Source organism: Ochotona princeps, chromosome 6 (assembly GCF_030435755.1).
Source record: "Ochotona princeps isolate mOchPri1 chromosome 6, mOchPri1.hap1, whole genome shotgun sequence".
Lineage (NCBI taxonomy): Eukaryota > Metazoa > Chordata > Mammalia > Lagomorpha > Ochotonidae > Ochotona > Ochotona princeps.
In genome coordinates, this window is record NC_080837.1 from 57,098,667 (window position 1) to 57,121,502 (window position 22,836).

The 22,836-nt window shown below is 40.1% G+C and overlaps 1 protein-coding gene across 8 annotated transcripts in view; it reads right to left on the reverse strand.

Annotated features, from left to right (window-relative positions):
- Positions 1–22,836, reverse strand: part of RALGAPA1 (Ral GTPase activating protein catalytic subunit alpha 1) — a 214,207-nt gene that overhangs the window by 95,981 nt on the left and 95,390 nt on the right. For all 8 annotated transcript variants that reach the window (XM_004584764.3, XM_058666350.1, XM_036495464.2 and 5 more), the window contains 7 exons: positions 21,173–21,325; positions 18,521–18,714; positions 18,176–18,274; positions 17,490–17,645; positions 16,123–16,251; positions 5,883–6,008; positions 1,725–1,783 (listed from right to left, as the gene is read on the reverse strand). In XM_004584764.3, coding sequence (XP_004584821.2) covers positions 1,725–1,783; positions 5,883–6,008; positions 16,123–16,251; positions 17,490–17,645; positions 18,176–18,274; positions 18,521–18,714; positions 21,173–21,325 — 916 coding nt within the window. The remainder of the gene's footprint in view (positions 1–1,724; positions 1,784–5,882; positions 6,009–16,122; positions 16,252–17,489; positions 17,646–18,175; positions 18,275–18,520; positions 18,715–21,172; positions 21,326–22,836) is intronic.

Consider the following 22,836-nt stretch of genomic DNA (forward strand, 5'->3'; position numbering starts at 1 on the left):
TCTTCACAAATGTTACTGTTCTGGGCAACAATCTTTGGCTCACAAAATTGGAAGAACAGGGTGATCCAATCCATCTTTCAGAATTGTTTTGAGGATGAAAAGAAACTACATCCAAAGAAAATACTTTAAAACTTAATTAAGATTTAAAGGAAAAAAATCTCAGAATATGTTTTGACTATTAAGTGAGGTAAACACACAATTAAAAACTGGAGATCCCATTTAACAAAGGAGTTCATGTACACGATTTTTACTTGCCAAAAACAGGAATGTTTAAGTTAGAATCCAAATGGTCAAATGCATGATCTATGTGTTTTTTAAACCTTGAGCCAAAAAAATGCATGACAGACCGGAAAACAGGAAGCTGTGCAGAGATGGAAGTCGCAGATTGAGGACTGTGACAGACTAAGCATTACCAACATGAAATACAACCCGATGAGTTCTTGGAAGAGAAAGATACAGAGTACTTCTGCAAACTCTTAAATCTCAATTTTTTTTCTTTTTTGGAACTGTCTGGTAAAACAGAGAAATTATCACTTTCAAACCCTTCAGAAATTATTAGAGACAAAATCTAAAGATCTCATAACTTACATTCTACTAAAAGCCTTATTATATATTTATCAATACTACAATATACTTCCTTAGAGATGGATCACTATGTATAGTAAAAATATTTTAATTCAAATTAATAAACATTCACTGGCTATCTACTACTCCCAGGTATGTCACAGAGACGATAACAAACATAACCTAGGCTTGGCATGGTAGCCTAGTAACTAAATCCTCGCCTTGCCTGTGCTGGGATTCCATGTGGGCACCTGTTCACGTCCTGGCTGCTCATCCTTCCGTCCAGCTCTCTGCCAGTAGCCTGGGAAAGCTGCAGAGGACGGCCCAAAGCCTTGGAACCCTGCACCCAAGTCGAAGAGCTAGAAGAAAGTCTTGGCTCCTGGCTTCGGATCAGCTCAGCTCTAACCGCCAAGGCCACTTGGGGAGTGAACCAGACGACAGATCGTTCAGTCTCTCCTTCATCTCTGCCAATCTGCCTTTCCAATAAAAATAAATCTTATAAAAGAAGTTTTTAAAATGAACATAATCTGAAGTAAAAGCAAAATGTGCTTCAATAAAATTAAAATAACTCCAGATAGTTAAAAGAGCAACCAGGATTTTTTTTTTCTTTAATGAATGTAGGTTACTATTTAAACAATGAAAAAAATATAAGGTTATGGGCCCAGCAGCGTGGCCTAGCGGCTAAAGTCCTCGCCTTCAACGCCCGGAATCCCATATGGGCGCTGGTTCTAATCCAGGCAGCTCCACTTCCCATCCAGCTCCCTGTTTCTGGCCTGGGAAAGCAGTCGAGGACGGCCCAATGCTTTGGGACCCTGCACCCGCGTGGGAGACCCGGAAGAGGTTCCTGGTTCCCGGCTTCGGATCAGCACGCACCGGCCCGTTGTGGCTCACTTGGGGAGTGAATCATCGGACGGAAGATCTTCCTCTCTGTCTCTCCTCCTCTCTGTATATCTGACTTTGTAATAAACTGAATAAATCTTTAAAAAAAAAAAAAGAAAAAAATAGGTTAGTACTTAATCACTCAAACAATTTAAGTTTATGGTTCAGAGTGGCTTTTACATGTCTGAAACAATCTAGACTGCTATAATGATTCAGTCAATTCCTAAATTAACATTCTCAGTAACAGAATACTTATGGTATTTCTAGGAGTAGCTACTTACCGTGCAGGACCAGATGGCTCATCTCTTGCTGAGCTTAATACAGTTTTGACTGTAAGTTCCTAAAATAAAGGAAGAATAGTTGATAGCGTCAGCTAACACATCACTTGTTCATTCAAAAAACATTCAATGGTGCCAGATACAGAAATTAAGTAGAACACTTTGTCCTAATGTATATACTTTTTCTATTACTGATAGAAATAGTTCATAGAAAAAAAAAATCAATGAAATTTATAATCAAAAGCACATGTTTAGAAAAGACTCTTTCATGATTGGAAGTGATAAGTCACTCTTCTGCCGCTGTAAGACAGATGAGCAGCACAGGATAAGTAATTCAAAGTTATAAGCATCTTGGAAAGAACCAGATGAATTTGTTGGTAAATTCTACCAAATTAAGTTTCAACAAAATCCTTCCCCAGTTCTTCCAAATAACAGGGGAGAAAGAACTCTAATCATTTGATGAGGTCTACATCACTCTGATACCAAACTGAGGCAATATGAGGGAAAAAATATGAGTCAATGTATCTGATGAACACAAGTGCAAAAATCTTCAATAAAATATCCGGAAATCAATTTCAAGAGCATATAAAGGGATAATTAACCAGGATCAAGTAAGATTTATTCCTACGATACAAAGCATGGTTAAATATGTCTCCATGGACTGCATGAAGGATAAAAATCTTATATTCATATTCACAGATGAAGAAAAAACACTGGGCAAATCACAGCATTCTTTCTTACAGAAATTCTCAACAAATCAAGCAGGAAAGGAAACCAGTATCTCAAAGGAGAGTCCACAACGAGTCACAGCTGACATCACTGCACTGCACGGTAAAAAAGCTAGACACCCTTGTCAATTCTATGCACTGCACCACAGTACTGGAAGTCACAGAAAGCACAATTAGAAAGACCTTTTTTTTTAAAGAGGGGTATATCATGATTAGAAGGGAAGGACTGAATTGTCTCAAAAAAAAAAAAAAAAAAAAAAGGCAGCCCTACTTAGCAATAGCATCAAAAACAAGTTCTTAGGAATACATTTCAACAAGCAGGTAACGACGTCTGGATTGGAAGAAGCAATACTGTTGAAATGTGTGTGTCACCCAAAGTAATCCCATCTCCAGGGGCATAGCAAAAGGAAATCAGCATGCATCTTGGCCTTTTGGCCAAGATCAAGTGTAAAAGGAAATCAGTATGTGAATAATGGATAAAGAAAACATGGCACACACAAGTCTTAAAAATTTTTATTATAAAAAAACTATGCATGATATGATATGATGTTATGTATAACATGTTATGTTTTGAATGTTATATGTTGTGTATAAACTAAAATTGAAGTATAGGTGAGGTGGTCACAGAAGGTGGCTGGGAACCCGCATTTACTTTTAACATATTGGTTACTCATTACTATGTCAATTAATTCCATAATGATGTAAATTTTTGCTGATGGTATGTTGGAGCTTTCAATTGACTGGGATGATGCTCTGCTGGCTCTGTCTTCAGACCAGAGAGGGTATACCTAAGAAACCGTTGAACTTGACGGGACAATAAGATGCTGGACTCTATGTTTGGTATACGTTTGCAATGGGGAAATCTCAACTGAACTTGAGCTGTGGTTATGCAATAAGGTGGAGGAATCCACCATGGTGGGAGGGTTTGGGGAGGGGTGGGGAGAACCCAAGTATCTATGTAACTGTGTCACATAATACAATGTAATTACTGAAGTTAAATAATAAATAATTAAAAAAAAAAAAAAACTATGCATGAATTTCAATTTACATTCATTAATAAGCAACTGAAATGCAACTGGCTGGGTCTGATATGTAGCACAGTAGATAAAGCTGCCTGCTGCTTCCATTTCCAATTCACCTCTCTGTTAATGATCCTGGCAGAGCGTTGGGGTCTCTGCCACTTAGGCAGGAAACTGGGGTGGAGCTCCAGGCTCCTGGCTTCAACCTGGCCAGCCCAAGCCATGGTGTCTATTAAACTGTATGGAAGATATTTGTCTCTCCCTCTGTAACTCTGCCTTTTAAACAAACAATAACAAAATAAATCTTTACAAAAACAAAAGCAATTGGTGATGAAAAAAGTTAAGCTCCTTACGAGTTACTGTCTTTGAAATCTCAGCTCCCAGTCCAATGGCCGGCAACTAACAAGTACATGGAAATGTTAGCCTCAAGGATTTCATATGTAACCAGCTATATCTTGGGGTCAGCGTGGGGCTGAATTGGCTCATCTTCTACCTGCCAGTGCCAGCACCACATTCGGGCACTGCTTCAGGTCCCAGCTGTTTCCTGCTTGTGGCCTGGGAAAGCAGTAAAGGATGGCCCTGCTCCTGGTGGGAGACTCAGAGAGGCTTCTGGCTTTGGATCAGCTCAGCTCCGGCCATTGCGGCCTTTTGAGCAGTGAACCAGCAAAGGAAGATCTTTCTGTATCTCCTTCTGTTACTCTGCCTCTCGAAAAAAAAAAAAAATCTTAAAAAAAAAAAAAAAGATACAGCAGCAAAATAGGATCTTTTGTGTTTATTTGTCTAAAACAAAGTAAGTCATTAAACAAGTAATTACCAGCATGATTAATACTACAAAAAAAAAATCTGAATGCCATGAAGGGAGGCAACATCTCAGTCATAAACTGGCCTTCAAAGTCTTTCAGAGAAAACACATTAAAAAAACCCATCAGCGTGACTCCTGAGGAGTTATAATTTCACTTTTGGGCCCACCGCGACAACCTAGTGGTTCAACCATCGCTTTGCACATGCTGGGATCCCATATGGGCGCCGGTTCTAATCCTGGCAGCCCTACTTCCCCCCTGCTTGTGGTCTGGGAAAGCAGTTGATGACAGCCCAGAGCCTTGGGACCCTGCACCCATGTGGGAGACCCAGAAGAGGCTCCTGGCTCTTGGCTTCAGAATGGCTCAGCTCCAGCTATTGTGGTTGCTTGGGGAGTGAATCAATGGATGAAGATCTTCCTCTCCATTTCTCCTCCTCTCTGTATATCTGCCTTTCTAACAAAAATCAATAAATCATATGTATATATGATATATATATATATATTTTTCACTTTCTCAGCTCTTCTAATTCCAGGGGTTGATTTGGGTTAATTACTGTTACAGGCACAACTTCTCAGACTACTAAACTGTTGGACTTTGGGAACACAGGCATTCTTTCAGCCATATGCCTCGACTGACCCATGCAGTTACTCAAGACCAGGCAAACTTCTGGGCCCAAGGCACTTATTGCATTGATCCTAATGAGGAGCACTTTTCACATCACTCCTGTCTACAATGGTCTAAGTAGTACTGGGTCCCGAGGACTAAAATGGCTGACCATGACTTCAAGCAGCAGACTGACCTTGCTAAGAACAGAGACAGTTTGCACCACCACTTTGACTGAAAATGTTGAAAAGGCTTACAAACAAGGGTGATTTAGCATATCTGCTCCTAACTGGACATGACGTTTTCCTTTTTTGGAGGGTGTTTAATATCTGAGCAGAGGTGGCAGACAAGATGTCATCTGGAGCACAAGTCCCATTCTGCAGAAGCAGCTTCCTGACTCCGGCTAACTGCCCCAGTGACGCTGCAAGCCCTTCAGCTCCTGCCACCCATGAGCGACATCTGCATTTCACCGCCGCAACACTGTGGGCATTTGGGGCACAGACTGGCAAATTGAAAAGTATATCTAAGCTCCACGGTAACTGCAGGCTGCTGTTGATTTTGTAGCGTGTACCGTTCAAGCCTTTTCCAGCTCCCTCAGCCCGCTCCCTAGCTTCCCACAGAACAGGATTTTCTATTGCCTTGTTTCATCCTCCTCCCTGAGAACTGGCAGAGAAAGACAGTCCAATCTGCACAGTCAGCACGGCCTTTCAATTCCGGAAGTCATAGTATGTGGGGCTTAAAAGGCGTCAGCAAGCAGATGAATAAATCCCAAGTAGTGACACATCAGTTGGTGTAACAACAAGACAAAGGTAACAAAGTGGGTCTCAGCACAGAACAGGCTATCCTCCCACAGACGTTCCAGCTTTGGTATCCAGAAGCCTGGCTGGGATTTTCTTTAGCTGCTAAGTGTATTTCGGAAAAAAAAAAAAAAAAAAAATTTCTAACATGTATTTTATCGTTATCAAATCACTTCAATGCTAGAAGTTAGAACTTCAACATCTGATGTCTTACCTTAACATCTGTGAACTGAGACACAGCAATATCAGGAATGTTGGGATGCAGGGCAGGCAGTTCACAATATAAGTTGGGAAAGCAAACCAAAGATCCCAGAAGAACTTGTGCTTCCACTCTTGGTGCCTAGGCATCAGATTTGAAAAGTCTTTAAAATACGTTTAACTATATGAAATACATTTTACGTTATTACCCAATGCCATAACACAGGGAGAGTATAAAACAAAATCCAAAAAGAAAAAGGGGCACAGGAAGACGTAAGTTTCCATCTACGCTTTTCCATGTGAAGTATTACTATTCAACAGACAACGGTCAAACTGTATACCTTTCCTCAAAAATGGCTAATGAGCAGAACTGAGCCACAGTCATTACACTGGAAACGGGAATACAGCTGAGCAGCCAGCACAAAGTTACCCTAAATATAAGGAAACACACAGTAGCTTTAAAGGTAACTCACATACTGTGACATACTGTTCTAATAAGTTGATGACTGAATGTCATGGGTTATAGTCCTTAGTACCTAAGGATGAATAAAGTAAGGATGAAAATATTAACTGTATCTTCAAACTGGGCAGCAGTCTAGTTCAATATATTCAGTATACTCAACAGCATAATCTATGTCTAGGCTGCAGACGAAAGGAGCTTTTCATTGTTTTTCTCTGTCTTTATTAAATCACTTATAACACAGCAGCACTGAATGTTTCTTCTAGTCTGTCTCCTTGTATTCCCCCTAAAAATCAACATCTACCTAATACTGCTTTGTTTACTGAAATACCTACAAATGTCTCATAATACTTAACAGAATGCAAAACTCAACCCAGGAGAAATTTAGTACTTCTAGTTACATAAATCAGGAACCAGTCTCCACATTTCATCTTACTAAGTGTTATTCCTAGAGGAAATGTAGTAATAGTCTATTATGTCAATTTCAACAACTCATTTCTAGAGTGAAAAACAATAGATGTACAGATACAAAATAGCAGTATAAAGAAGCAGAACAAGCTTGCAAACATCACCTCAATTAAGAAACTACCCTATAAGGAGCAGGTGTTTGGTCTAGTGGTTAAGACCTCCTCCACAGCCCATCCTAGGATGGCCCAGGCATCTATCTCTCGGGTATCCAGCCAAGCTCCTTCTCTAGTTTCCTCATCATGCATGCTCTTGGGAGGCAGCACTGACGGTGTGCCCATCCTACATGGGGACACCCAAATTGCCTTGCTGCCTCATCTCTCCCATTCTTCGGAGAGGAACCAGCTGATGGGAGCTTTCACACTCTGTCTTTCAAATAACATAAAGTAACAGTTTAGAGTAGTTTTTAATAAAAAGATATTGCATAAAAAATTTTTTTAAAAGATTCTTTTTTGAGAGTCAGATATACAAAGAGGAGGAGAAATGGAGAGGAAAATCTTCCATCCAATGATTCATTCCCCAAGCAGCCACAATGGCTGGAGCTGAACCATTCCGAAGCCAGGAGCCTGGAGCCTCTTCCGGGTTTCCAACATGGGTGCAGGGTCCCAAGGTTTTGGGCTGTCCTCAATGGCTTTCCCAGACCACAAGCAGGGAGCTAGAAGGAAAGTGGAGCTGCCAGGATTAGAACTGGCGCCCATATGGGATCCCAGCATTCAAGGCAAGGACTTTAGCCACTAGGCTACCACACCAGGCTCTCCATAAAAATTTAACTGATAGGCATGGGCATTTGGGGTGGTCGTTCAGGTATTGCTTGGATTTCCACGATCTCACATCCCTGTGTCTAGACTTGAGTCCCCAGTTCTACCCCAATTCCAAGCTCCTGCTTGTTCACCTGGGAGGCAGCAGGTGACTGCCCAGTAGTTGCGTCCCCACCATCCTTATAGTAGATCAACTGAGTTCCTGGAACCCCTCAACCTGCGCACTTGGGGAGTGCATTAGCACATAAGGGCTCTCTAACTACCCATGCCTCTTGTTTCTCTGCCTTTCAAATAAAAATATACATTATTTTAAAACACTGGCAATTTTTTCTGTCAAGATCAATGATGTATAAGAAACCCATAGGGACAAGATCTGGAATGTGACTGTAATTAAAGGCAAAAGCAAGTCTATTACTGTATAATCTGCCTAAGGAAGGAAAATATTAACAGAAGGAACTTTATGCACTAGATCTAAAATGGGAACATGAAGAACAAGATTTGGACTTTATTTCAGCAACATCATCAGATGAAGGGATTACTGTAACCTTACGGTGATGTATCAGGCTTAACTTCTGAAATGATATGGTTTTCTCTACAGCCCCTTTCAGTTAAATGTTCTGTTCTTATAGATGGATCAGACAACACAAAAAGTAACTATTTTCTGAAATTTCCAAGATGTTACCCAGCTAATATCTTTCTCGATACATGGAAGTGAAGTCAATTAGTCAGACAAAAGGATGCCTTAGGATAGTAGAGCAAAACTTTGAGCGCACCTGCAGAAAATGAGATGACTAGTCATCCTGAAGAACTTGGCCCACTGAACAGGGCAGTTTACTCAGCATATTAATAGAAAGTGACTTTAGTTGATCTAATGATGTCCTCTGAGTTCTATCAAATTTTGCCATGTCCATGAGACTGATACTATGTACATGTAATAATATAATAACCTTGTAATTTGTTCACCATTTTTTATTTGTCCTCCATTTAATTTACTCCTATACTAATATACCTAGTATTATCAAAACATATTGCATCATCTCTAAAAAACTGTGATGGTTTAAATAATATTTTCATCTATTCTAGACACTTCAAAATATAACCTAAAGCAGTGCTTCTCAATCTTTACTGACATTATCAACTATTTGGAACGTAGTTAAGAACTCAGGTACTGACTCAGTAGGTCTGGGATTCTGCATTGCTAGTTAAAGACCAACTGGTGGCAAATCTTTCTGGTGTGCAAACCACATTTTGGGTTTCAAGGACCTTTAAGATACTTTTTGGGAACTAAGACTTGTGGTGCCTCACATTAAGTTGCTGCTGCAGTGTCGGCATTCCACATGAGCACACGTTGAAGTCGTGGCTGTTCCACTTCAGCTCTAGCTCCCTGCTACTGCTCCTGGGAAGGCTGCCGCAGATGGTCTTAGTGTTTGGGCCTTACCACCCATGTGAGAAGCATTGGCTGGAGTTCAAGGCTCCTGGATTCAGCATGGTACAGCCCCAGTCACTGTAGTTAACTGGGGAGTAAACCAGCAGATGTAAGATCTTTCTCCCTCTCCATCTTCCAAATAAACAAATACATCTTTTTTTTTTTCAGTGTTTTCCTGTTCTTTCTAAACAAGATGTTCTTGTGGATTAACTAGTCTCTAAACAAATTATATATCATTCTCTCTACATATTTTACTCACTTTCATTAAGCCCCCATGATCTCCAATCTTACTACTAATCTTTCAGACCTACACATAATCTTTTAGTCTAAATATTTTTCTAATGAATCTGACATGATTTCCTAAAACAAATAAGCTTTCTGTTTTCTATGAATCATCAAATTCTTGAAGAAGTTCTTATACTATATATTTATTATAGTGTATAAAGTCCTAATGTTACCATAGATACAGAAATTGAGAAACTGAGAAAAAGGTAACTTGCCCAAGATCACACTAGGGATCAGAATCAAGATGGCGGAATAGGGTAAGGACATGTTTAAATGGACGGAAAAACATTTAATCAGGATGAAGCAGAGAGGACATATTTCAGGAAATAGGAAAGGCCAGAACAACAGCAGAGGGGTACCTGGAGACTGACAGACACAGGAAAGCAGCGGACACAACGGTGTGGTGTTGCAGTGACTGATACTCCAGCAGCATTCAGCTAACAGCAGTCTGAACTCCACAGCAGCTGAAATTCCACCAGCAACCAGGTGGGAAGGGACTTTCACTGGGAGCTTGGGAGGTAAACCCAGACAAACAACTGTGCATCCTGCTGGTCCATTTGATTTGACCAGGAGCAGAGACAGAGCAGCAGATCCCAGATGGACAGTGCGAGAACAGGGTGAATTTCACAGCCCAGTCAGCCCCCCAGAGCTGAACTGGGCACCATTTTGCGTAAGGAGACAAAGGCAAGGGAAAGGACTGAGCATGCGCTGAGCTGGGAGTGAACTCACTTTTGACTCAGTGAACTGCAGCAATGCGGCATTCTACAGGTTCCACCCAAGACAGGTCTGGGTAGACCTCAGATCTGATGGCCAGCAGATCAAGAACTCTAGTAGTGATACATCAGGTGCCATTTTGTACACTGTGGCAATAGTTTTAGGACTGCAGGGACAACAGTGAACTGCGCATGTGCTGAGCTCGCGAGAACTGAGTTCCGTGGATTACACTGGTCCTGCAGGAAAATAATATCAGCTGTGGCATCATACCGGTCAAAATAGGTCCTTGTGGCACCCAAACCTAACATCCCAAGGGTTCCGACAAGATCAGCACCACCAACAACCTAACTATATAGGACACCTGGTATCTCTCTAATCCAGGGACCTGCTCTAAACGGAAGTGGGAGAAAGGTTGTAGAGATAACAGTGCAGCTTCAGCATGGTATCACAGGAGGAGGAGGAGTGGTGAGCCAGGAGATGGGGCTGTGGAGACCACAGTGGAAATCTAACATAAGAACCCAGACCTGGAACTCACTGGAGGTTGTGCCACAAGTGGCTGTAAGCAAAAAGTTGTGTACCAACTGCAACAAGTAAAATCGCATTGTAGACCTGTGGGTTACACAGCTTAGAAACCTACCCCAAGGAGAAGACTCTGCTAACCAGAAGTACAATGATCAAGAGCAAAAGAAGAGACAAAGGCACAATGAATATTACCGAAAACTCCCCTGCAAAGAAGCAAAACCCTATGCCAACCTAAGAGTTAACTCAGGAAGACATCGAAAAAATGGGGCATACAGAATTCATAAGACTCATTTTAACAGCTTCTGATCAACAATGAGAAGCACATACAAGAGTTCAAAGAATTTAAGGAAGCAATAAAGCAAATCAAGACTGATATATCAAAAATTAAGAACACAGTAGCGCAAATTAAAAGTACAATGGAGGGCCCAGCAGCGTGGCCTAGCGGCTAAAGTCCTCGCCTTCAACGCCACAGGATCCCATATGGGGGCCAGTTCTAGTCCTGGCAGCTCCACTTCCCATCCAGCTCCCTGCTTGTGGCCTGGGAAAGCAGTCGAGGACGGCCCAATGCTTTGGGACCCTGCACCCGCGTGGGAGACCCAGAAGAGGTTCCACGTTCCTGGCTTCAGATCGGCGCGCACCAGCCGTTGTGGCTCACTTGGGGAGTGAATCATCGGACAGAAGATCTTCCTCTCTGTCTCTCCTCCTCTCTGTATATCTGACTTTGTAATAAAATAAATAAATCTTTATAACAAAATAAAAAAAAAAGTACAATGGAGAGTCTCCAAAATAGAATGAAGCAAGCAGAAGAAAGAATCTCAAAATTGGAAGATATTTCCTGTCATCAAGGGGAAGCAAACAAAAAGCTGGAAGCAGAGCTGGATAAGGCCAAAAAAAGTATTCAACAATTGAAAGACACTATTAAGAGGCCAAGTCTAAGAGTTATGGGAGTCCCAGAAGGTGCAGAAAGAGAAGCTGAGTTTGCAACTGCATTTAATGAAATCATAAAGGAAAATTTCCCTTATCTAGAGGAAGAACTGCGAAACAAGATCCAGGAGGGTCACAGAACTCCCAACAGGCTTGATCAAAAGCGATCTTCACCACGACACATGATCATCAAGCTCTCTTCAATTGAACATAAGGAAAAGATCCTTAAATGTGCATGTGAAAAAAATCAACTGACATATAAAGGAATGCCAGTTAAACTCACAGGAGATCTCTCACAGGAAATTCTACAGGCAAGAAGAGAATGGAGTGACATATTCCAAATTCTAAAAGAAAAAAATTGTTGGCCTAGGTAACATATCCAGCAAAGCTTTCTTTGCCTTTGAAAATGAAATAAAATTCTTTCACAGCAAAGAAAAGTTGAAAGAATTTGCCTCTTCCAAACCTGCCCTACAAATGATGCTTCAAGATGTTCTCTTGACAGAGAAGAGGAATAGCACCTACCAAAACCAAAGGCAAATGGGAAGAACATCCCAGTAAAATGACAACAGAAGACTAATCTAATGAACAACCCATTCCTAAAATGACAGGACTAAAGAACCATCCATACATATTAAACTCTGAATGTAAATGACTTAAGCTCAATCAAACGTCATAGATTAAAAGACTGGATTAAAAAACACAACCAAAATGTCAAAACAAACAAGCCACTCAAGAAATGGGCACGGGAAATGGGCAAACACTTCACAAAGGAACAAACCCAAATGGCAAATAAACATGAAAAAATGCTCAAGTTCCCTGGCAATAAGGGAAATCCAAATTAAAACATCAATGAGGTACCACCTAACGCCAGTAAGACTGGCCCACATGAATAAAAGGACCAACAACACTTGTTCGCGAGGTTGCGGGGAAAAGGGAACCCTACTCCACTGCTGGTGGGGCTGCAGGCTGGTACAGCCTCTATGGAAATCAGTATGGAGAACATTCAAACAATTCAAAATCAACATACCGTATGATCCAGCAATAGCACTCCTAGGAATATATCCAGAACACTTGTTTTATGAGAAACCAACATGCACTCCTATGCTCATAGCAGCACAATCAGTAATTGCAAAAACATGGAAGCAGCCAAAATGCCCATCAACAGAGGATTGGATAAGAAAGCTATGGTTCATCTACTCCATGGAATACTACTCAGCTATTAAAAAAAACAAAATGCAGTTCTTTGTGGCCAAATGGGCCAAACTGGAAACCATAATGCTAAGGGAAATGAGCCAATCCCAAAAGGTTAAATACCACATGTTTGCCTTAATTTAAGATATGATGTTATGTATAACATGTTATGTTTTGAATGTTATATGTTGTGTATAAACTAAAATTGAAGTGTAGGTGAGGTGGTCACAGAAGGTGGCTGGGAACTCGCATTTACTTTTAACATATTGGTTACTCATTACTATGTCAATTAATTCCATAATGATGTAAATTTTTGCTGATGGTATGTTGGAGCTTTCAATTGACTGGGATGATACTCTGCTGGCTCTGTCTTCAGACCAGAGAGGGTATACCTAAGAAGCCGTTGAACTTGACGGGACAATAAGATGCTGGACTCTATGTTTGGTATACGCTTGCAATGGGGGAATCTCAACTGAACTTGAGCTGTGGTTATGCAACAAGGTGGAGGAATCCACCATGGTGGGAGGGTTTGGGGAGGGGTGGGGAGAACTCAAGTACCTATGTAACTGTGTCACATAATACAATGTAATTAATGAAGTAAAAATAATAAATAATTAAAAAAAAAAAAACCAAAACCCATCTGCTTATTGTCTGGAGGAGACACACTTCAACAACAAAAATCAGTGGAAACTGTTTTGTTGTCTTCTGTTAGTTTCATCTCTTTAAAACACTTTCTTCTGATTAAATCATTCAATGACTCATAGATCATACAGTGGCATCATTTTCTGCACGAAGGTTCTTGATTTTCATTTCTTCTGCTACACGTTACTCATTTAGTAGCATGTTATTTTATTTAATTATGTTATTTAATTTATTTAATTATGTTAATTTCTTTTTTCTCCCTGATGTTGCTTTTGGTTTGTGGCTTTTTATTTAAGGGGATATATAGTAGCTGTGTAATGGAGACTGTCATATCTAGTAACATGTCATTTAACTTCATGGCATTGTAAATTTCTATTTTTCTTTCTATTGTTGATTTTATATTGTGACTTTTTATTTAAGGGGATGTACAGTAGCTGTGAAATGGAGACTAACATCCAGATGTGAGGTTACAATGTAGTATGCATTTCTACTTCCAGACAAAGATGGACTTACAATGAAACTGTTCACTATATCTTGACAATACGATGCTGGACTCTCTGCCATTGTCCATGCCCACAATGATGGACATATTACTGTGTATGAAGAGCTATATTTTAGTAATGATATACAGGAACTAGGTAGGGGGAGGGAATTGGGGAGGGGATAAGGGAAATAACAAGAGCCTATGGAACTGTATCATAAAATGATAATAATAAGAACAAAATCTAAAAAAAAAGAGTGGATGAGAAAAAAAAAAAAGCTCACACTTGGTTAGCGGCAGGTCGGAGATCTGAACTCAGGTTGGCTCTGAGCTTCCACACTTTCAATCACTATGATAATATACTTCCTCTTTCAGTGGCGCCTAGTTAATGCTCTACATTCTATAGTTGTGCAACTTTTCTATCCCTAGTCCCCACCTGCTAGCCTGTAAATGATATGCTCCTTGAGGATAAAATATACCTAATTTATTCCATCTTTCTTTGTATTACACTAAAGGGAACACTGCACATAAAAGGAATGACATTTAATAATCATGAAGAACTCAGCACAAAGCTGAAGACAGACTAGGCTTTGGATGCCTTACATTCAAGCAATAAGCATCTGAGAGGGGCATGTGGCCAAGCAGCCCACACTAGAGTGCCTGTGTTTGAGTCTGGCTCCATGTCCTGATTCTGGCTTCCTGATAATATACTAATGTTAATGCTGTCCTGGGTCCCTGGTGTCCTTGCGGCCGACCATGACTGAGCTTTTGGCCCCTGTTTTTGGTTGGCCCCATCCCAGGCTGCTGCAGGCATTTGAAGAGTAAACCAGCAGATACAAGATTTGTCTTTTCTAGGTCTTTCTGTCTGCCTTGTAAAGAACAAAAATTCAAACAAATAAAACACCTACTAAGTGTGGGACTATGCTACTCCTTGAAGATAAGATGAATAAGACACATTCACTGTTCTCAGAGAAATGGAGTTAGAAAACTATCTGTAAACACAGGCTTTTCTTTTCTTTTCTTTATTCGCATATTTCTTCTTAGTAGCAACATCTAAGCCAGTTACGTAGTTTTAAAGAACTTCTGTAAGGCAATGCTTCTCAGCTTTGTAATTTCCGGCCCCACATACCCCTTGACTGATAAAGGCAATTGTTTGGACAGTGTCTAACATGCACCTTACAATGCTTCAAACAGAACTTCTCACTCATTGTTGGCTATTTACAGTTTATAAGAGAAATATTCTATGCTAACTTGATTCATAAGTTATATGCTACACAAGAAATATTCTCTCTCAAATGCCCTTAGTTTTTTCCAGTAGACGTTAGTTATTTCTCTTTCAAACTTTGCTCCAGAGTGGTCTTTCCAAAACAGAGACTTGATTATGTCACTCTTTGCTCTGAATTCTGCAATGGTTATGCCCTTTCCGTTGTCAAGATAAAATGTGGTAACATTGTGAACACAGCTACTGCGTCTGCAGCTCACCTCTGCCAACTACATTGGAACCTATTCCATCTATAAGGATTTCCTTGGCGTTGTCCTACAGTTCTACAGACTACAGAAAAAAAATCTCCACACATGGTTTTAGCTTTGACTTTACTCCCAGGACACATTTCTGGATTACCTCATTACTTTTTTTCTTCCTTTTTAAAAATTAAAAAACAACTAAATATGCTCAAAGAATACAAAATGAGGATTTGAAATATTTTCACATTATGTAATGATTACTCTATATTCCCTTTTGCTACCAAGTTCATTGCTTTTTCCTTGCCTGCCTTCCTTCCTCTGTGTAAGATTTCCTCTCTTAGAAGATCTGCTTTGGGGTAGGTGATGTGGCACAGCATGTTATGACATTATCTACATTAAATATTAGAGTGCCAGTTCAAATCCTGGCTACTCTACTTCCAATCCAGCTTCCTGCTGACTCATCTTGCGGGGGTGGGTGGCAGGAAGGCGCCTGGAGCAGACGACAGCTTCAAGGGCTTGGACCCCTGTTATTCATGTGGGAGACCCGGATGGGGTCCTGAGCTCTGTCCTGGTCCAGCTCTGGCTACTGCGGGCATCTATGGAGTGAACCAGCAGGTGAAGGATCTGTCTCTGTCACTGGTGCCCTTTAAGCAGGTAAAAACAAAACACAACAAATTGTTTGCTTCTCAGATGTAATCCACTTTCATAGCTCCTGAATCCATATGTCAACTAATTTTAGACATTTCTAATGCTTTTTTTTCTTCATGCCTTTTAATGTGAGAGAATCAATTTTAATTAAACTAAATTTCCTTGACCATCAATTTGTTATATTTTATTAGCAATAGCTCTTCCTCTGTCGCTTTGTGGATACCTGCTTAAAAGAAGCTTTTTTTTTATTATGCAGAAAAAGAAACTAACACTTACATTGAGGAAAGCTGACGAAGCCACTCTACCAGCCGCTACAATAAAATCCATAATAAGCATTGTGGCACCAGGCAAGCCAAGTGAAAAAAACTGAGGTGAGCAATGCTTGATGATTGTATTGACAATATCCTTGGAAATGAGAGAGGGGGTAAGACAGAATATCAGACATGTAATCTTGGCCATCAGCTAATCAATATTCTTAAAGTAGGCAATATATGAAATAACAAAGGTAATTACTATACATTGACTGATTGGCAACACTAATTTTCATTTTCCCAAATAATCCATGCTTAGTATTATACTTTGTCAAAGGAAGTAATCTTAAAACTCATCTGTTTTCCGTAAGTAACAAGCGTGTTTTTCACACTTCAGAGGGCTAAAAATTTAAGGCCACCAATTTTAAAAGTGGACTGCCTAGTAGTTTCTCTTCCCACGTGTCTGTTTCCAGTGATAACATCTCTGAATCCATGTGATCTGCTGCATGATAATGGAAAGATTCTATCAGATAAACTAAATTGTATTTAGCCTCAGAAGTCTGAACACAGGTTCCTTGGAGAGATTATTCATGGCTTGGTTTTTCACTCACTTTCTCTTTGGTTACATTTCTCAATCTGGCTTATCTGAAACAGAGGCTTTCTTTTTCTAGTAATGAGGGCTGTCGGCTTATTTGATGTGTTCATAAGCCAGAACACTAAATTAGCTTCAAACAAGTGCAACAATATTTTTTCATTTTTAGATATACTTATCATTTTTAATATCAATTTAATATACTCTAAAATGACCTGCAAGTGAAATCTATAACATTTAGGACATATATATATATTCATTTATTTGCTACATTTTAAATTTTATAGCCAAGGTCAAGAACACATAAAGTAATGTTCTAATTAAGTGCTATGATTTTTTCAATGACTGTAAATGATCAAACATGCCAAGCCAGTGTCACTATGTCAACCCAATCAATGGTAGTAAGAAAAGGTGACGTGTGGAGTTTCACACTGAAATGAACCTCTGGACACACCAGGACGAGACGCAAATCCACAGGCCTAACGTATCATCAAGCAACACTTACAAAATGCCTCAGAAGGAGCACAGTGGGACACTAAAAGAAAGATGGTGTCAGCTGAAGCAATGGATTTAATTACTTCCAAAAACACAATCATTGGTTTAAAGTGAGAGGAACAGTCAAATCAACTTATGATTTCAGGAGCTTGCTTTTCAACTATGTTGCATAACAAAAAAGGACATGAAAACAAAGCCAAATAAAGGGGACAGTTTTATCACTACACCTTCATAATGAAGGGTTAAGTATATCAAGAAGTAAAGATAAACCGATAAAACAAGCTTTTCGAAGTATATCCACTTACCTGATCAATATGAAGTAACCCACAGTGCATTATATTGTAGAAATGTGTTAGAAAATCTCTATTTGGAGACACATCTTGTCTTCTTTTCATTGTATTACAAATAAGTTTGTAAGCATGTAGCTTACCTTGCTTGTATTTATCAGTCAACATGGTTGCCTAAAATTGAGATCAGTTTTAATACTCAAAAACCAAGCACTGTTCAGTAAACACTTAAACAATACAGCAAGCATTATGTTTGTTTTCATGCATTTCTACCCTGATCCACTTTCTGTAAGAAACCAAAACTCAGGACTACTGAAACTTTTTACCAACCAACAGAATGTAGATCTGAATAAGCACAAATTGTTTCACTTAAGAAAATGCTCCAACTGTTGCAAAGGTATTAAATCTCTAAAGGCACAGTGCATTATTTTGTGATATAAATTTAAGCCTATATTTCACTTACATATAAAGAAATTTTATACCTATTGTTTCATTTCATAAGCAAACATGATGCGTCTTGTGTTAACAATTTTGCCATGTTCTCTCTTTCGTCTCTACGAAATGCCTAGTAACTTAAGAATACTAGCGAAAAATTGTAAGTGCTCTGAGAGCCTATATAACTCCTGAAATTTCTATCAAATGTTTTAGACTTGTTTGCTAAATTAAAAAATGCTAACTAGAAACACCTTACATTGGAAGCTTACCTTGAAGAGCCAAGGTGTAAGAATCCTCAGTGGAGGAATCAGAACCGGTGGAGAAGGGGAGGTGAGGTTATCGGTGGAGATGCCGAGGTTATCTCTGATCTGTGATCGGCAAATGAAAGGTAACAAACCTGTGAAAACTGTTTGCTCTCCCTGTTTGCTTCAACCTAAAGTTGAAACCCAGTTTCTACCATTAACTAGAGAATGAACTACATTCAGATGACTTCACTGTGCTTTCCACCAGTCCATCGGAGTACATGTGTCAAACACATAGACTCTTCTATCTCTTACTACTGGTTTTTTTTTTCTGTCCTTATTCGTTAATATCTTTTTTTGTTTTTTCTTTACCTTGGCCAGATTTTGCCACAGTTCACAGAGGTAATCAAACACTTGAGCGTGTATTTCAGGATCCATGATAGAATTGACATCGCCCAAAATGCCTAGCATTCTTCTCCACATTACAGTAGCAACATCAGCATGCCATCCGGTGAGTGTCCCCCCAGCCATCACACTGCAACATTCAGATGGAAATTCACTGATTTCTATAGGGAAAAAAAAATATGACAGTGTCAAGTAATTTTTCAGAAAATTAACACACAGCAAAAAATCCAAGAACCAACTTAAATAATTTAAAATATCTACAAGAGTCAACAGAAGAAATGCCAGTGTACATTAGTGTCAATACCCTCCGATAAGGTCAAGGTCTCTGACTACCTAATTCTTCACTAGGGCAATAATTACTTACATTCACCTTATCGTAGGACACACAGTCTGAAGTATTTAGGTATGGAAGGTCTGGTACTTAAAATTCACTCTTAAATTCTCAAAAACAAAAAGGATACAAGAAAGAATTTTTGTGCACTTATGGATACTTGTATATTTCCAGACTCAAGTAAAGTGGCAAAAGATGAACTGGTGAATTTGTCAAGAATTTATGGTTGTTCATTTTTCTACCTTTGTAGCTTTTTTCTTTGAAATTGCATCCAAATGTTAGGGGAAAATTGTAATTAAAAAATTATGGCAAAGGAGCCAATGTGGTGACATAACAGGCTAACTCTCTGCCTAAGGAGCCATCAACCCTTATTGGTGCCAGTTCTAGACTAAGCTGCTCTGCTTCTGTTGCAGCTCCCTGCCAACGGCCTGGGAAGCGGTAGAGAATGGCCCAAGTTCTTAGGTTCCTGTACCCGTATGGGAGCCCCAGAAGCACTTCCGATTCCCAGGCTCAAAAAAGGCCCCAGTTATGGTCATGGTGGACATTTCTAGAGTGAATCAGCAGATGGAAGACTCTGTCTTTTCCTTTTCCTCTTAACTCCTTAAAGCAAAATACAATAAATCTTAACTTCTCTTTTTTTAAACCATGGGCCAAATGCAGGGGGAAAAAAAAGGTCAGAAATAACCCAAAAATATTAGGGATAACAGAATATTAGGGATACGTGATTGCAAGGTAATTCCACGTCAAAGAATAGCCCCACTTTAAAAGCCCTGCCATTAGAGTTGGAGAGTTTTTCCTTTGGTCGGAGAGTAAAGGCGCTGCAGTACTAAATAAAACAAGCTTTTCGTATTATTCACTGTAGTTATCTCATCAACTATATCTGACTGAAGTCGCTGGCATATCTACAAAACGTCTTTCTGGTGCTTGTTACAGCATACAGGATTCAGAGTAAATAATTTTTCTTAAAATGTAGCTTCTAAATTTTGTAATTCACTTTTTAATATTTACGTAAAAATAGAAAAACTTCATTTAAATCATTTACATTTTACTTATATTTGCTAATACCCTTGCAGAATCAAAATCATTAGAAAAACTGAAAGTTGCTTAACCAGTAATAATGCTACTATTTTTGTCCCGAGTCAGCAGGTTCTTCAGGGATAACAGCTGAAGAATTATCAAAAATGATAATGCTGGGACCAGTGCTGTGGCATAGGGTGTTACACCTCCGCCTGTAGTGCTGGCTTCCCACAGGGATAAGGCTTTCTCTGTCTCTGCTTCTTTCTCTGTAAAGTTGCATTTCAAATAAAAATAAATGAATCCTGAAAAAAACAAAAAGAAAAACCAACCAAACAAAAAACGATGCCAGGGCTAGCAGGATCAGCGCTGTGGCATAGCATGTTAATCTGCAATCTGTAATACTGGCATACTACATGGGCTCCAGTTCCCATTCTGGCTGTTCCACTCCAGCTCCCTGATAATGGGCTAGCAAAAGCAGTGGAAGTGGCCCCAGTGTTTGGGTCTTTGCCACCCACATGAGAGTCCAGAAGAAGCTCCTGGCTCAGGTGTGCTTTAATCCCAGCCACTGTGGCCATTTGGGGAGTGAACAGCACATGGGAAAATCTCAAGCTTTTCCTCTCTCTGTACCTCTAACTTTGAAATAACTCTATTAAAACGAAAAAAAATAAAGAATGCCAGTGCCAAGCACGCACTGTCTAGCAGTCAAGGCGCCTACATGCTGTAGCTATGAGCTGGGGGCCTGCTGCCTGGCTCTGGTTCTCACTCCAGACTGCAGCTTCCTGCCAGTGCAGCCCCTAGGAGGCAGACATCCTGCCTCACACGACTGAGCTCCTGAAACCTGCAGGGCGGAACAGAACTGAATTCCTGCCTTAGAGCTTTGGCTATGCCCAGCTCTACTCAATGCTGGGCATTTGGGAGTCAACTGCCTAGCAGGTGCACTCTCCCAAATGCATAAAGATTAGAACTAATCATCGCATGTACTGGTTAGCTCTTGTTTTAGGAACAAGCAGCGTATCCGTAACATTATAACACAAAAATAAAACAAGTACTAACTCAAAGACTGTGACCAACTATTACAAAACAAGTCAAAATTAGGGTATAAATTTCTTTGAGCAAGAAAAAAAATGTTAGAGCAACACATTTCCAAAAGATCTATGAAAGTCTAGATTCATGGGCATCATATATATATAATCAAACTTAAGATGCCTTATTTAAGATTTCCTGATACTAATGCCTCGAATCATAGCCCAGAGCCGATTTCCAAACATTGCCTAGGTCATCCGGCGTCTGCAAGACCGAGTGGTGGAGCTTCTCGTCAAGCTGCAAGTCCTTCTGCTCCAGGGGATCCACGTGCAGGGCCGAGGGAGAAGGCGTCTGCGACCGGGACCCCAGGGCCGAGGGCACTGGCGAGGCACTCTCTGAACCTGCGAACACAATTCCAGAAAGTTAACATTGCAGCCTCTTTAGACCTTACCTAGGGTGTAATGCTAAATCCTCACAAACCAGAGAGTAAAAGAAACAACCAAAGACACAGATTCCTAATTGGCAAATGAGGTCACTGAAGTATTGGATAAACTGTGTACCTAGCCTCAACGCAGGCGTATCACAGCACTAGCCTGGAGTTAGAACTTGACACACTGTGGCACAGCAGAAGTCGGGGACAGGAGTCTCACTCCCAATTCCTGGTCCAACAACACAAGCTCTGCTATGCTATCTTTCTTACTACAGACCTCAGGGAATTCTCTCCTGGTTGCTCCGGTGCCACTGTGACTGCTAGCTTGGCTTCAAGTGGACCCAAGCCTTCAGCTGACAGTGGATCCCTCTCCTTGGTCATTCTTCCCAATTCACGCTACATAAGGCAGCAAAGAGATCTAAAAATCTAACTGGGGTCAGCATGTGGTGTAATAGGTTAAGATGCCTCCTGCGATGTTGAAATCCCCAAATGATTACTGGTTTGAGTCCCAGCTGTTCCACTTCTGTTTCAGCTCCCTGCTAATCTACCCAGGAAAACAGCAGAAGATACTGGGTGCTTGGGCCTCTGCACCCACACAGACACTCCAGGTTCCTGGTTTTGGCACACCACAGCCCTGGCCATTGCATCCATTTGGGAAACAAAATCAGTGGATGGAAGATCTCTCTGTATCTCCTTCCTTCTCTGTAACTCCGCCTTTCAAATAAAACAGTTGTTTTTACACCTATTTTTGTTTTAATCTAAATTAATCCCACCAATCCGTTAAAATCCTTCAATGGTTCCTCCTTGGCTTTAGCATAAGGCCAAACTTCTTAACATAGTTTTCATATCTTGCAACTTCCTTACTTCTCTCCCTTCCATCAAGACATTTTTTTCATTCCACTATAGAATATAAGCCTCTTATATTTTCAATTAATCATACGTTCGACAATGTTTACTCATCAGTTCATGGACATTTAGGTTATTCTCCAGTTTTAGTTATCGCCATGAACTTGTACAGGTAACTATCGAAGGGAAACATCTAGAAACAGTCATATGGTAAGTGTGTGTCTAACTTGAAAAAATACTGTGTCTCCATAGCGGTTGCAGTCTTTTCCACTTCTAGCAACAACACACAGCATGAAATTTCCAATGGTTCCATACCACTCTCAACACTTTTTACACTCGGTGTTTTTAACTCCAGGTGTTTGATATGTGTAGTGGTATCTCATTATGTTTTCATTTGCATTCTTTGATCACTAGCAATGTTGAGCACTTTTTCATTTACACTTTCTCAAAGAACTGCAGTAAACATTGTTCATTATAAAATAAGAATCTTCTTTAATCCTTATCTGAGTAATTTGGCTTTTGATAAGGTTTTACTTATTTTTATTGAAAGGTAGAACAGCAGTAAAAAAAGAGAGAGGAGGGGAGAGCAGGTGGGGACCAGAGGCAGGCAGACACACCTTCCATCAGCTGCCTTAC